The following is a 12932-nucleotide window of genomic DNA, read 5'->3' as shown; positions in this document are numbered from 1 at the left end:
AAAAAAAACGAAATATTAAATATTCAAACATTCAAAGAATTAAATAAAAAAACTATAGTCGAAATATATGTACTATATGTGGAAATATATAGTGAAATAAATAATTAAATTAAATTAAAAAAAAAACACTGAAGAGCGTGTGCGACAGTTTCGCCTATCACTCGGAGTTCTCTCTATCTCTCGCGAGATTAGGATGTTCTCGTCAGTGTTGGTGACGTCAGAGAGGGACTCCCCGATTTCCCATAACACATTGCGCACCGATCCTTGCTCCAGCTCTAGCTTGAAACATATGGAACGAACCTTTTTATTTTGTTGTTTTAGCGAATCGTTCAGACATGGACATTGAATTGTACCTGATATCAGCTGCGATTCTCGTCGTCTTGATCATATTTGCTGTCAAGCTCCGGGGTACAACACAGCAAGGTGAGAAGCGTATTGCACCGTGAAGCTAACACTGCTCTTAGACGTCGGTCAGTTGTCATCGTTTACTTGCAAAGTTGACGACACGCATAACAAATAAGTATGAATTCACGAGTTGAGGCTGTCTCTCGGTTCGGAGTTGGGGAAAAGTTGGACGCTTGTAGGCTGGCCGTTTCTCATTTTTAATCTCATTTTAATGTAATTTTAATGAGATATTAAGGTGTATTGTACTATTACCGTGACACTTTTTATAAACTTATATATAATATAAACTACTTTATAATAAGTTTCTATTCAGGTCAACTACGCTGAAACTACCACGCACAAACTCCTTCCTGGCTTCGGTAAACATGTAAGGAAGGGAAACCATTGGCTGACAGCTCAGATTTGGTCAACCCAGATCTCAGGTCTTGGCTTTAAACCTGCTTCCTGAAATAGACCCTGGAGAGAGAATGCAGTGTAGGGCTAGCAATACACTCATCAGCTGCACCAAAACCATCACTGGTTTTGGTGCAGCTTCTTGGGTCTCTGAACCTGCAAAGTCGCCTTCTCTTGGTGGTGATGCAGGTTACAAACTTCCAGACATTTGTCCAAGTCGTCACCTGCTTTCTACATGTGCTACCGTCATGTTATCCAGTCATGCGTATGATACAGTGAGGTGACTTGATGCGCACATTTATGTTAATGTCTTTATCTGTGAAAAGCAAACCTATGGCCACTGGAATATTGACTTCAAGCCTTAAAACCATTTATAATTGTGATTTACTTCTGTCAAATCAGAGAAAGGAACAAAGCGGCCCCCGCCGAACGTGAATGAACCAATATAAACCTAAAGAGGGGCACCTCTGACCCTAAAACTCATGCACACGGGGTTCATTTCTTTGCATCTGTGTTCTGTCTTCTTAAGGTTTTTGATATCAGTGCCCACCTTTCCCAGAACAAAAGGGTCCGGGTCCCATTCAAGTAACAGAACTGATTCATTACTGTGATTTCTGATTTCAGAATTACTGATTTCATTTGTGCGCAATAACCATACATGTCAACAAACCAAAACCTTGTGAAATGACGTGAAACCATGTGATCAGCGCAGAGATATTGGTCATGGAAAAGTCCAACCAGCAGCAGAACCGGGTGCAAGTCATGTTCACACATAAGGGAGAAAAAACCCAAACTACCCTTGATGCAAACTGTTGAGAAAATTGGAAAAACTGTATGTCATGAATAAACGTCTAAATATCATAAAACATTTTCTTTTTCATTAATAAACTCTAAAGAAGATAGAGAAGGTAAAGAAGATTGGTAACTATCACAGATTTGCAGCTGTCAAGTCAATTCAGTGACACACTACTGCCACTACATGTGGCAAATGCATTAAAACTGAGCATCTCACTGCCTAGAGGTGTAAAACAAAAAAACCCTCTAGGGGGCGCTTGCGGCCCAACCATGGGCCTCGGCCCTATGGTTAAGAATCCCTGATCTAGAGTACAATGGATCACTTCAAACTGCTCTGTGTCAGACATGACTGAATAGTTTCATGTGTATCTATTGACCTCCTCTAGTTGTATGGTATTTTGAGTAACTAGCGTTGGGACTTACTGCACTATTTTAATGTCTCTTTCTGCTGTAAGCTGATGCTGAGCAGCAAAGAGATGTCGCCCGGGCTGCTGGTCGCCCTGCGCGGGTGGCTGAGGAGAGAGGAACTGGGATGCCACGCAGAAGGAGGGGTCTTGCAAATGTGATGGCCAACAGACGGCCACAGAGGGAAGTCGTTGAGTCAGGTACACAGAATTATAATTATAATACACATTGAATATTTTCTTCTTTCTGAGCTCGACTGGCATGAACTGCCACTGATGGGCCATGTGTGGTGTTATTGCAGAAATGGAACGAAGAGTGGAGGAAGCAGATGATGATGAAGAGGAGGAGGAGGAAGGAGCACAGCCAAGTTTCCAGGCTACAGCTAAAGTTGGAGCAAAGAAGCAAAGAAAACTGGAGGAAAAACAGGCCAAGAAAGCCCAAAGAGAGGTGCTGGATTCTGGTGTCTTTCTACTTACTTCTTTCATGTTAACCCTTTTGCATTACTTCAGTGGATCCTTAGGCAGGAGAAGTGAAGTATAGAAACAAGGGGAACCATTAATATGCGCATAGGATATTACACTACGGTTGGTGCAGGAATTGCAGAGGAACTAGGGTTGCAAAATTCCGGAAAATTTCAAAAATGTAAACTCTCCATGGGAATTAAAGGGGAATTCCACGTCCCCCACAGACACTGTGAAAATCACCTGCACAGAAGGTTTCTGGAAGACTGGAGCCCACTTTAGAGCCTGAAACAGAAAAGCTATTGAAGGCAACCATTTGAGCCTGTGTGTGCAGTTCTACTTACAAATACATCTGCTGAAATATGCATTTGAAATGTGGTTTATGTCACCTGTAGAGGGTGAAGACGCAGCTCTAACGTTTCCAACTGGGCCAGGAACATGTGTGTGTGTTTATTTTCAGGCCGAGCTTGAGGAGCGTGAAGAGAGGAAGAGGCTGCAGACACTGAGGGAGCAAGAAAGACAACAGCAGGAGGAGAAGGAACGCTTGCTGGAACAACAACAGGTCACTGCGACTGCCTGTAGGCTTGGAGGACGCCGCTCACAGTCGTCCTGATGTGTCTCCAGGAGGAGGCAGAACAGCGTGCAAAAGAGGAGAAGGAGAAACGGGAGGAGGAGGAGTACCTGAAGCTGAAAGCCTCATTTGTGGTCGAAGATCAAGGCGAGGAGGAGCATCTGACAGAGGACCAGGTTTAAATTGGAGTCACATTAGATTTTGATCTAAGTAACAATTGAGTTTTGACTGGATGTTTGCTTTTCCTCCCAGTCCCGCAGACTCCTGCAAGAATTCATTCAGTACATTGAGGTGTGAGGCATTTCCTTTAATGACTGCAGCACTGGCAACATTTCATATTGGTCTTTATCACACAACTGTTGGGCATGTGTTTCTGGTGTAGAGCACCAAAGTGGTTCTACTGGAGGACCTGGCATCTCACTTCGGGATGAGGACTCAGGATACTATTTCCAGACTGCAGGACTTACTAGCTGACGGATCCCTTACAGGTTAGTTTGTCTCTCTACCAACTGGCTGTGAAGTGAGCCAGGAGAGTTGAACACTAACTTCATCTCTTATACTCCAAAGCGACACCCGCTGATCTGTTTTTCATGAAGCCTCACAGCAATGTGATACAGGCTTTTAGCTAGGATTTTGAAACAGGGCGTCCAAAGCCCCGCCCGTTCCCCTCCAGATGCGCCATGTCAACGACTGACATAACAACTTGCTTGGTAAAAAACAAGCTGTAAACATCTATTTGTAAAAAACTAACTTTTTATAAAAACCAACATCTGAGTCAAATAATGGTTAACAGAGATGAACTCAGTAGCTGTTGCCACAGTAACATTTTCAGATGCAGGAATCTTCTGCGCAGCTGTTTCACTCAGCTGACCCTCATTCATTTAAACGTTTTTTAATCATGATTCCTTCCCTTACTACAAGCTAAATGTCTACAGTTTTGTTCATCTTCTTTCATATATTTATGCAAGATAAGCACATAACAGTTGTGTCAGCTGTGTGTCTGTCTTCTAAACTTTCATACATTTAAACATTCATTCATTCATTCAAACAAAAATATATATGGCTCTTGATTAAATCAATAGAACCAAGTGAATTTGGATCCCTGTTAAGCTGTTCTGCTGGCATTCTGTGTGTGGGGAGGATCCTACGATTAAAAAAAAAAAAAACTGAGTTAGTTTGGTAAGCATCAGACATCACAGCACTTCCATGACACAAGTGTGGCGACTCGCCAGTTGTGGTGAACCACCAGATTACACCATTAAACAAATATGGCAGCCAAGCCACAAAAAGTGTCGAGAAACGGCAAATGTCATATCCGGCAAAATTGGGGGCGTCCTGCTGAGAAAAACCGGGCATCCATTTTTTCATGTTTTGCAGTACACGACGCCATGCTAGCTAAAAGCCTATGTTCTGGTATAAAACTGGATATTCCTCGCCCCTAACGCAACATTTCCTGGAAAAAAAAGGGAACTGAAATGGATTAAAAACTTGAGATATTTTGCGAACAGATTTACAATGGACGATTAGCACCTTGGTGCACTGCAGGGTGGATACATAACCAATACTGGATTCAATTTTCAGGAGTCTATTGAAAAACCACTTGTTTCTCCTTTGACTGGGACATAGCCTGAAATGGGAGATTGCAGATCGACACACACACTGTTAAAAAACACAGCTTTATGTGAACAAATATAATGCATTAGGTCTGTAGTTTTACTTGTTTGAATTTGATTGTGGCTGGTTCATAGAATATTGTAAATAAAATAAATTATGTTTTTATAGTGTGGACATTAAGCAGCATCATGCTGAAGATCTAATGTAGCTTCATCTCCCGACAGGAGTGATTGACGACCGAGGGAAGTTCATCTTCATCACTCCAGAAGAATTGGACTCAGTGGCTCAGTTCATCAGAAACAGAGGCAGGGTGTCCATCACAGAGCTGGCCCAGGCCAGCAACTCCCTCATCAACCTGCAACCCGAAACTCGCAACGTGGCCTGACACCCCCGGATCCCTGTCCAGAGTAGCCAGACGGATACATCAAAATACATCTGGTCATCATCAAAGTTTTGGATCAGGTGGCTGAAACTGCATTTGCCCAACCAAATAAACAGGCTGATTCTGTGCTTTGTCTGGCCATGATTCAACGGGTTGTCTGGTTTTCCTGGCTCCTCTGCCTCTGACTTGGTCCTCCTCGGGTTATCTCCCATGTGGATGCGGAGCCTCGATCCTGAAAGCACAGGAGAAAGTGCTCGGCTTCTTATCTTGACCCTTGTGAGTGACGTCTGCAAACCTTAATGGTGACGCCAAGACTGCCCAAGTCATCCCTGAGCTTGTCACAGGCCTCGAGCAGGGGAAGCCTCTCAGGGTAGAGTTCTCCTCTGCTGGACCCACTGGGATGATCCTTTTTGGTCAGGGCGAATGCTCGGACCTGGCATCGGAAGTTGGTCAGTTGTTCAAGGATGGGCTCAAGGCTCACAGAGCTGCTGCCACCCAGTTCCTGCACAGAAAGTTCCCCTTCAAACCGGATCTTTTGATAGAATGGTCACCAGCTTCAGAAAACCATCCCTTTCAGAACAATGCTTATTACATGAGAAAATCATTTTTGTGAAACGTGTTGTCTGTACATCTTTTCAGTCGTGGAAAGTGAGAACACTGAAAACCAAATGGAGGAAATAAAAATTCTGCTTCTAGTATAGAAAAAGCCTGTGAAGTAAATAGGGACGAATAAAGAATATTTTTACATTTGTCAGAGCTTCTTTAATATTGTACAAACGTTTCCCAGATTTTCTCATCACTGCAGCACAATGTGTGTACAGCTGGGAGGGACACATCACAGCAGCTACTGACACTCAGAAAATTGCCATACGTGATGTTTAGTCCTCCAGTTGTGACTTGAGAAACTTCTTGTTTTCTTCTTGTGAAAAAATCGTGAAGTCTTGAACCTGACTTCAAAGTGTGGTGTTAAAGGGATAACAACAAAGGCTCTTCCCATTTTTTTCCCAGAATTGCTAATCCACTCAGAAGACAGGAGCAAACCCCTGAGTGGTTACATGATCTCAGTCAAAGGAAGGAGCAAACATGACTTACTGTGACCTTACTGTGCAGCAGTGCAATACCAAACATGTCCATGACATCTCGAACGTAGGATCTCATCGCTCCAAACACAGCTGGGCTGCGCGCCTGCCCCTCAGTCTGGTCCCAACCACAAGAGCACATGACCAGATGATTTGAAGCTGGGATTAGTGTTGCAGGGTCGAGCGCAACCTCACCCTTGTAGAAGGTTGGAGCTGGCAGTATCCATGATGAACCAGATTCATCACTTCACTCATGGCTCTGGCTGTGTCGAAGTCATCCGTCAGAGCAGCCTGGACTCGGCTCTTGGTTTCAGCCAGCCTGGAACATCATGATGGAGAGTCAGTTCACTGACCTACTTCACCTGGACCGTTAGAAAGATGATGAATGACCTTTCCCAGAGAGCATCTTCCTGCACAGACGCACACTGAAGCTGGCCCCTCATGTAGGCCTCAGCTTCATGGCAGAAGTTAGAGATGGTTCCGAGGGTGACCTGAGCATCACGCATGCTGCCCTCACTGAACTCTATTCCTGCAAAGAGCCCAAGGACAACAGTGCAACAAGAGGGTCAGTGGAAGAGAGAGAGCAACGCACAGGTCTTCGCAATGCACAGACCATAAACATGTTTCAAACATCAAATTCATTGAATTGAAAAAGTGTATTTTGATACAACAAAAAATTACATTTTTACTAAAATGGAATCATACTCATGACATTTTCATCTTCAGTATTTAAGAAAATAGTTGCACTTAATAAGGTTCCACTATCCAGGGGACAGGTATTTGGAAATAAAACCTTTCTGAATGCAGCAACTATTCCGTAAGAAGGACGACTGAAAAACATTTAATTTGATGTGAGACGTCGCAGTTTGGTGAATCTCTAGAGACTGTGCTGTGTCCCTGAAACATTGACATATTGGCTGCTTTGTAGCAGGACTCTGAGACAGACAGCACTGCATCTATGACAGTTTCCACAAGTTTCAGACTCAGGTGGGTAACGAACACTGCAAAACGGCAACAAATTTGGCCGTTTCTGTCTCCCGGAGAAAGGCCGTTTATCTAGCTTGGTGAAATTAATGTTTATTAGCTTAGCGTTCCGAATGTCACGTCCGGACCGGCGGGTGTTGCTAAGCATTAGCTGCACTAACAGCCTGCTGCTGAGGAACCAGCAGTCACTTTCATGAGCCCGGTAAACTGTCCGTGCTCCGTCAAGTGCTGGTGCTTTAAATGGTGTATTGAATTTGAAGCATTTTCCCGTGCACGTGCTGCAGGATGCAAACTTCACATGACAGATTGAAAGAACCTCCACAGCAGACATGCTGCTGTCGAGTGAGCAGCAGGGCTGAGCGGACGTATCACAACCAGCGGGGCTTCATCAGAGCGCTGGCTGTCACGCCGATATCGGCCAATCATGACTGGTGGTCGATCGATATATCGGAGAATCCCTAAAATCTACCACACAATAATTAATTAGTATGTTAAAATACAACATGTTACACCATGAGCCTTGTTTATTTATTTATTTATTTATTTTCATAATAATTAATTAAAGAGGAACATACCTGATCTGTACTTGGTTAAAAGGCAAAACATCCGGAATTCATCAGCAGTGTAAGCCTTCAGGAAATCCTGAGTTGTTGAGAAAAAAAAAAAATCACATCACTTAATTTTCAGAAATCAATAGATCAATTTTACCTTAATCGTGATGTAGTTTTTTAGAGATTTGGACATTTTTTCTCCGCTCCCTTTAACGTGTAAATGTCCTGAATGGATAAGCAGAGAGAAGAGGCTCGAAACTTGACTGGAATAATGATGTGGACAGGAAACCCACCCGAGTGGATGAAGTAGTTGGCCCACTGTCCACACTGGTGATAAGCTTCACTCTGAGCCACTTCGTTCTCATGGTGAGGGAAGGCAAGGTCAATACCTCCGGAGTGGATGTCTAACTGACTCCCAAACACAGAACTGAACGTCACACACAGAGACAAGCAAAATGCAAAGTCAAACTTGGGTATTATTCAAATAGCATGTCTGTTCAATTAATACAAACAAAAGCAGAAAACCGGCCAGTGTCAAACTGAAGACAGAGATAAAGCACCTCGCAACAGTCGAGCATTCAATGTGCCAGCCAGGTCGGCCAGGCCCCCAGGGAGATTCCCAGTACGGTTCCTGAGGTTTGGATCGTTTCCACAGAGCAAAATCCCTCACATCCTTTTTCCCTGTGTTGGAAACTAACATAAACAAAGCACAAGTTGCTGGATTAGTCACAAGCTCTGTGCGTAACCAGGTCATAGTGGAGAACAACAAACCACCTACGAGCTTCAACTTCAGGCTCAACTGTCGCAGCAGCAAATTTTCCATAGCGATGGCCGATGGAGCTGATGTCAAAATAAACATCACCTACAACAGAACTCATACGTGAGAAGGTGACTGATTTGACAGTAGATCTACAATATTGATATGATGATAAAAACCTTCTTCCGTTGGGTAAGCGTGGCCATTTCTGATGATCCTCTCTATAAACCCCACAATTTGAGGCACATTCTCAGTCACTCGTAGATAAACTGCTGGAGGAATCACCTGAGGCATGAAAGGAAACATTTATGGTTCCTGATATTACACACACATGTTTGTATTTCTATCCATGTGGGGACATTGTATGGATTCTCATTGCCATAACCCTTTTCCCAGCCTCTTCCCCTAAACCTAACCATCCAAAACACATGGCTGACCAGAAGCAGGACTCTGAACCAAAGTGGAACATAGTTAGAGTCGCAGTTATTTTTGGTAAGTCTTCATCCTCAAATTGAGGCTTAACCTGGTGGGGTCCAGCCAGATGTCCCCACAATGTCATACGGTCCTTGTCAAGAATTGGTCCCCACAAAGTAGGATAAACAACACACATACATACAAACACACATACTGTGTGGACTGTCATTGACATAACCCTTTCCCCAGCCTCTAAAACAAACGGCTAAACTTAATCTTAACTCTGAACCAAACTAAAACCCAGTTATAATAACAGACCTATTTTGTAGTCATCAACCCTCAAAATGAGGCTTAGCAAAGTGAGTACCGGCCAAAACCTCATACAGGTTCTCAGACAAAAGACAGAAGTACAAGAACACACACACAATCATCACATCAATTACAATGACAATTACAGAAACAACAAGCAAAGTCAATTAAAGTATTTGGTCGTCCAAATGACTCAAAAGATGAACGTTTCTTTATTAATCCACAGATTCAAATTTAGACAACTGTCTCTCCACATCTAACACATACTGTTCCACTGGATCTGAAGTAACAAGACACCCTTTCATTACTGGGGGTAAAAATACCCAAATAGACAGGATATTTCTGTCGTTTCAGCAACATGTGTGACTGTTTTGATCATGCCAATACTGCACTCAATTCTGCTGGATCCAAAATAAAAGACGATTACCTTCGGCCCCTTTAGTCGAGGAAACTACCGCTAGACGGCTCGTGGAAACCCGTCATCATGGTCGACCAAAGAGACATACTCTCACTCTATAAAACATACACTAGAGCTGTGTAAAGGCTGAAGGGCCGTCAGCCACAAATGTGCAAAGGCTTGTTGGGAACGCACAGTATTTGCTGTTTTTGCAAGTTGAATAAAAATTGCAAAGGGTGTACTCTCACTTTTTTTTTTTACTGTGAGTGAGTCATTAAGTCGATCGTGACACATTCAACTACCTTCGTTAAATCAATGTGCTTTCAAATATATTCCGCCTCTGATAGAAAAGATTTGTTGTCTTTATAGATTACAGCGTAGTAAAGTTGTCTTTTTATCCAATTCAATCCGAATGCATTGCACATGTTTAGTCCTATTACAGATGACTTAGCCCCAAGGAGGTCAAAGCATACTGCTGGTGATGGGCTGATGAGGCTTCATGAAACAGTGTCCAAATTTCCAGAGCGCACCAGATGGCGCTCTTGGTTTAAAAATGATGTGAGGTTTCATTGAAATGGCTGTTTAAATCCAAAGATTTTAGAGCAGACAGCGCCATCTGGTGTCCTCTGAAAATAAGGACACTGTTTCATGAAGCCTCATCAGCCGATCACTGAACTCTGGTGAAACAAAAGCTCCCCCATCCCCGCCACGCTTGTTTTCATGTATCAGACAGCATGGTCTCCTTAACTGCAATTATTACATATTAACATTTGTACATCTTAATTCTAACACAACACAACACAACGTAAATAACTGGAAGAGACTGGCATTTGAACACAGCAGCAGCAACATACAATAGAGTGAAACAATAATAAATAATGCAATCGTAACAACAGACCTTTAATGACATCATGTCTTTCTTAAATTCATCTTCATAAAACCTGGCGAGGATGGTCGGGGAAATGTTCTCCTGCAAAACAACAGACAAAACACATTTTCTGCCTCATCAGAGTATGCCTCATCAGTGCATATAGAAAAGCAAAACCATCATCTTTTGCAACAAAGAGGTCCTCATCTCTCAATGTTTTCCAGGCCAATTGAGAAACTGGGTCTGAGCCTCCTCCTCCCAGGTACACACTTACAACTCAGCAACACCGATGATGCTTATTCAGTCTAAAGATGCAATGATAAATAATGACTGATTCATACTGATTTCGGATTGGGACAAAACTCAACTGCAGATTGCACTTTTACCCATTATTTGTAGTATACGTAAACAAGTACAAAATCGTCATCATCACCATCAGAGTACTATGGAACTCAGTGTTTAGATAATTGACGCTAGTTTAATGTAAACTGTAAACAGCTCACTCTCAATACTGAGGGTATTTGGGTTACCCAACTCTAACCCCCCTTTACTTCGCTGAAGAAGTTTCATACCAAATGGTAATTGTCTCACCTCCAAACTTCTTTTGATGATTTTGTCATCAATGTCAGTGATGACCATGGCGTGAATGACGGTGATCCCCAGCAGCCTGGTCAGAATTCGCTGCACAATGTCAAACCTGACATATGAACTGGAACCATACGAGTTAAAAGTGCATATCAGCTTTCGTCTTCCTGTGTGTGCGCGCACATACCATGCGTGTCCCAGGTGAGAATGGTCATAGACCGTGGGTCCGCAGCTGTACCTGACACACACAAAATAACACTTCTACTTCCAGTGTTGACGCGCATGAACGTATAATGGCGTCACCTACCATGTAGCAGCGCCTTCTCTCGCTAGAATTAGCGTCTCCTTCCGTTTCGTCAGGCTGTTGTACATCATCAACCCGGTATCAAATCCACTGGGTTTCACCCATTTGGACCCGGAGTCAGCAGCCGAGGCACACCTGACACATGTGGCCGAATAAACCAGCTTCGCTTTCTGTGTCAACAACTTACCAGCTCTATTCCACATTTTGAAAATGGACAGTCTTATTAAACTGTTATGGGCAAGTCCGTGCTGGGTTGGACATACGTGTTTATTCAGTAAAAGATAAGGCTAAAAACAACACCACACAGCTCAGCAAACCGAATGTTTATGGGCACCTTCGAGTGTTGACGCATGCGCGCACGTGCGCAGTGGCCTTTCTCGCTTCGAAGTGTTTTTATGGCAAGTAAACAGGGACAAATGCCAAACGAGCAACGCGCGACAGTGCGCAATGTGTTTTAATCTATCCACCATGGTGTTATTTCATTCGATGGTAATGTCACGTCTTTTTAACATGAGTTTGATGTTGAATGAGAAACGCAGATCATTGAGGGGAATGTAGAAATGACCTTCGTTTCAAATACAGACCCAACAGTGACATCTTGTGGTTTTTATGTATATAGTGTACATTGGACATGTTTTGTGTTCTCTATATGTAGAGTTAATGAATCATATTTAATTAATAATATTCGGCAGGAGTGCAAAATAAAGTCCAATAATCGTTAATTGCATAATAATAATTGTAGTTCAACATAATTGTTTACATTCAATTAACTCAATTAGTTTAATTATCAATTTGAGGAAGAAAAAAAAAGCTTGTTAAACTCACATTGATCCGAGAGTGATGCACACAAATCTCATCAAACTAATATTATGCTTTGTCCCCCCGTCTTTCTGGGTCAATTATGACACAAACCCACAGGCAAATACCGTATGTGGTATTGACTATTTCGAGGTCATTATACGGTATATTTAAGTTTGTTGAAAAATAGCATACCACAATATTATTAACACAATAACAATAATATTATTTTATTCTATATATAATCGTTTGAAGTAATGTTGCGAAGTAAAAGCTACATTTCAATTATTGGCTGTATAGTTAAAATGTGTTTAGACTACAAATGAGATTCAAAGGTCTCGCCCCGGAAAAGTTGCGTCATCAAGTAGCAGTGACGTCATTGCTGGAGGACACGAGGAACGAGGCTTGCTTTATGTTGTAGTGCAAATTGTATTGCTTCATGTGATTTGGTTCTTAGCCACGATGTAACGTTCGGATGGAGGGCCACGGCGGCCTTTTATATGCGATCACTATTAAACGCTTTTTATGCTTTTTGTCGACCTTGAACCTCTCCATAGTCAGCGATCATGACCAAACAACCAGGACTTAACATAGACCAAGCCAGCATTATTAGATGATAATGAGAATTGATGGAGAACGTCAGTGGAACAAAACAATACTTCTACATTTTTGTATCGACGATCTACTGACATAACAAAACGTCTTGATAATTTAGAGATATAGAAATATAAAGTATGCTAAGACCATCGGATTTCACTGTTGGTCTGTCTTTGAAGTTAGAATATTCAATATGACTAACTTCTAGTTACCTTCCAGCTTAAATGTGGTCGAGAAATCATGGCACATGCGCAAATGGACAG

The 12932-nt window shown here is 42.5% G+C and overlaps 2 protein-coding genes across 2 annotated transcripts; one reads left to right on the top strand and one right to left on the bottom strand.

Moving 5' to 3' along the window:
- The first annotated feature begins 230 nt into the window (after positions 1-230).
- LOC128751769 (DDRGK domain-containing protein 1-like) lies at positions 231-5780 on the top strand. Its single transcript, XM_053852984.1, has 8 exons — positions 231-423; positions 2049-2198; positions 2300-2445; positions 2920-3021; positions 3084-3206; positions 3283-3321; positions 3413-3518; positions 4869-5780. The coding sequence occupies exons 1-8, from the start codon at positions 336-338 to the stop codon at positions 5027-5029; spliced, it is 915 nt and encodes a 304-aa protein (XP_053708959.1). The 5' UTR covers positions 231-335; the 3' UTR covers positions 5030-5780.
- Positions 2863-11617, bottom strand: cars2 (cysteinyl-tRNA synthetase 2, mitochondrial). Its single transcript, XM_053852970.1, has 15 exons — positions 11278-11617; positions 11158-11208; positions 10977-11094; positions 10416-10487; positions 8577-8682; positions 8419-8502; positions 8201-8333; positions 7934-8067; positions 7798-7865; positions 7665-7731; positions 6496-6634; positions 6301-6424; positions 6119-6223; positions 5322-5528; positions 2863-5258 (listed from the first exon to the last, which is right to left on the bottom strand). Exons 1-15 carry the CDS (start codon positions 11475-11477, stop codon positions 5172-5174), a joined length of 1695 nt encoding a protein of 564 aa, XP_053708945.1. The 5' UTR covers positions 11478-11617; the 3' UTR covers positions 2863-5171.
- Positions 11618-12932: the final 1315 nt, after the last annotated feature.

Source organism: Synchiropus splendidus, chromosome 1, assembly GCF_027744825.2.
Source record: "Synchiropus splendidus isolate RoL2022-P1 chromosome 1, RoL_Sspl_1.0, whole genome shotgun sequence".
Lineage (NCBI taxonomy): Eukaryota > Metazoa > Chordata > Actinopteri > Syngnathiformes > Callionymidae > Synchiropus > Synchiropus splendidus.
Note: the sequence above shows the minus strand (reverse complement) of the source record. Positions and strands in the feature narration are given on the sequence as shown.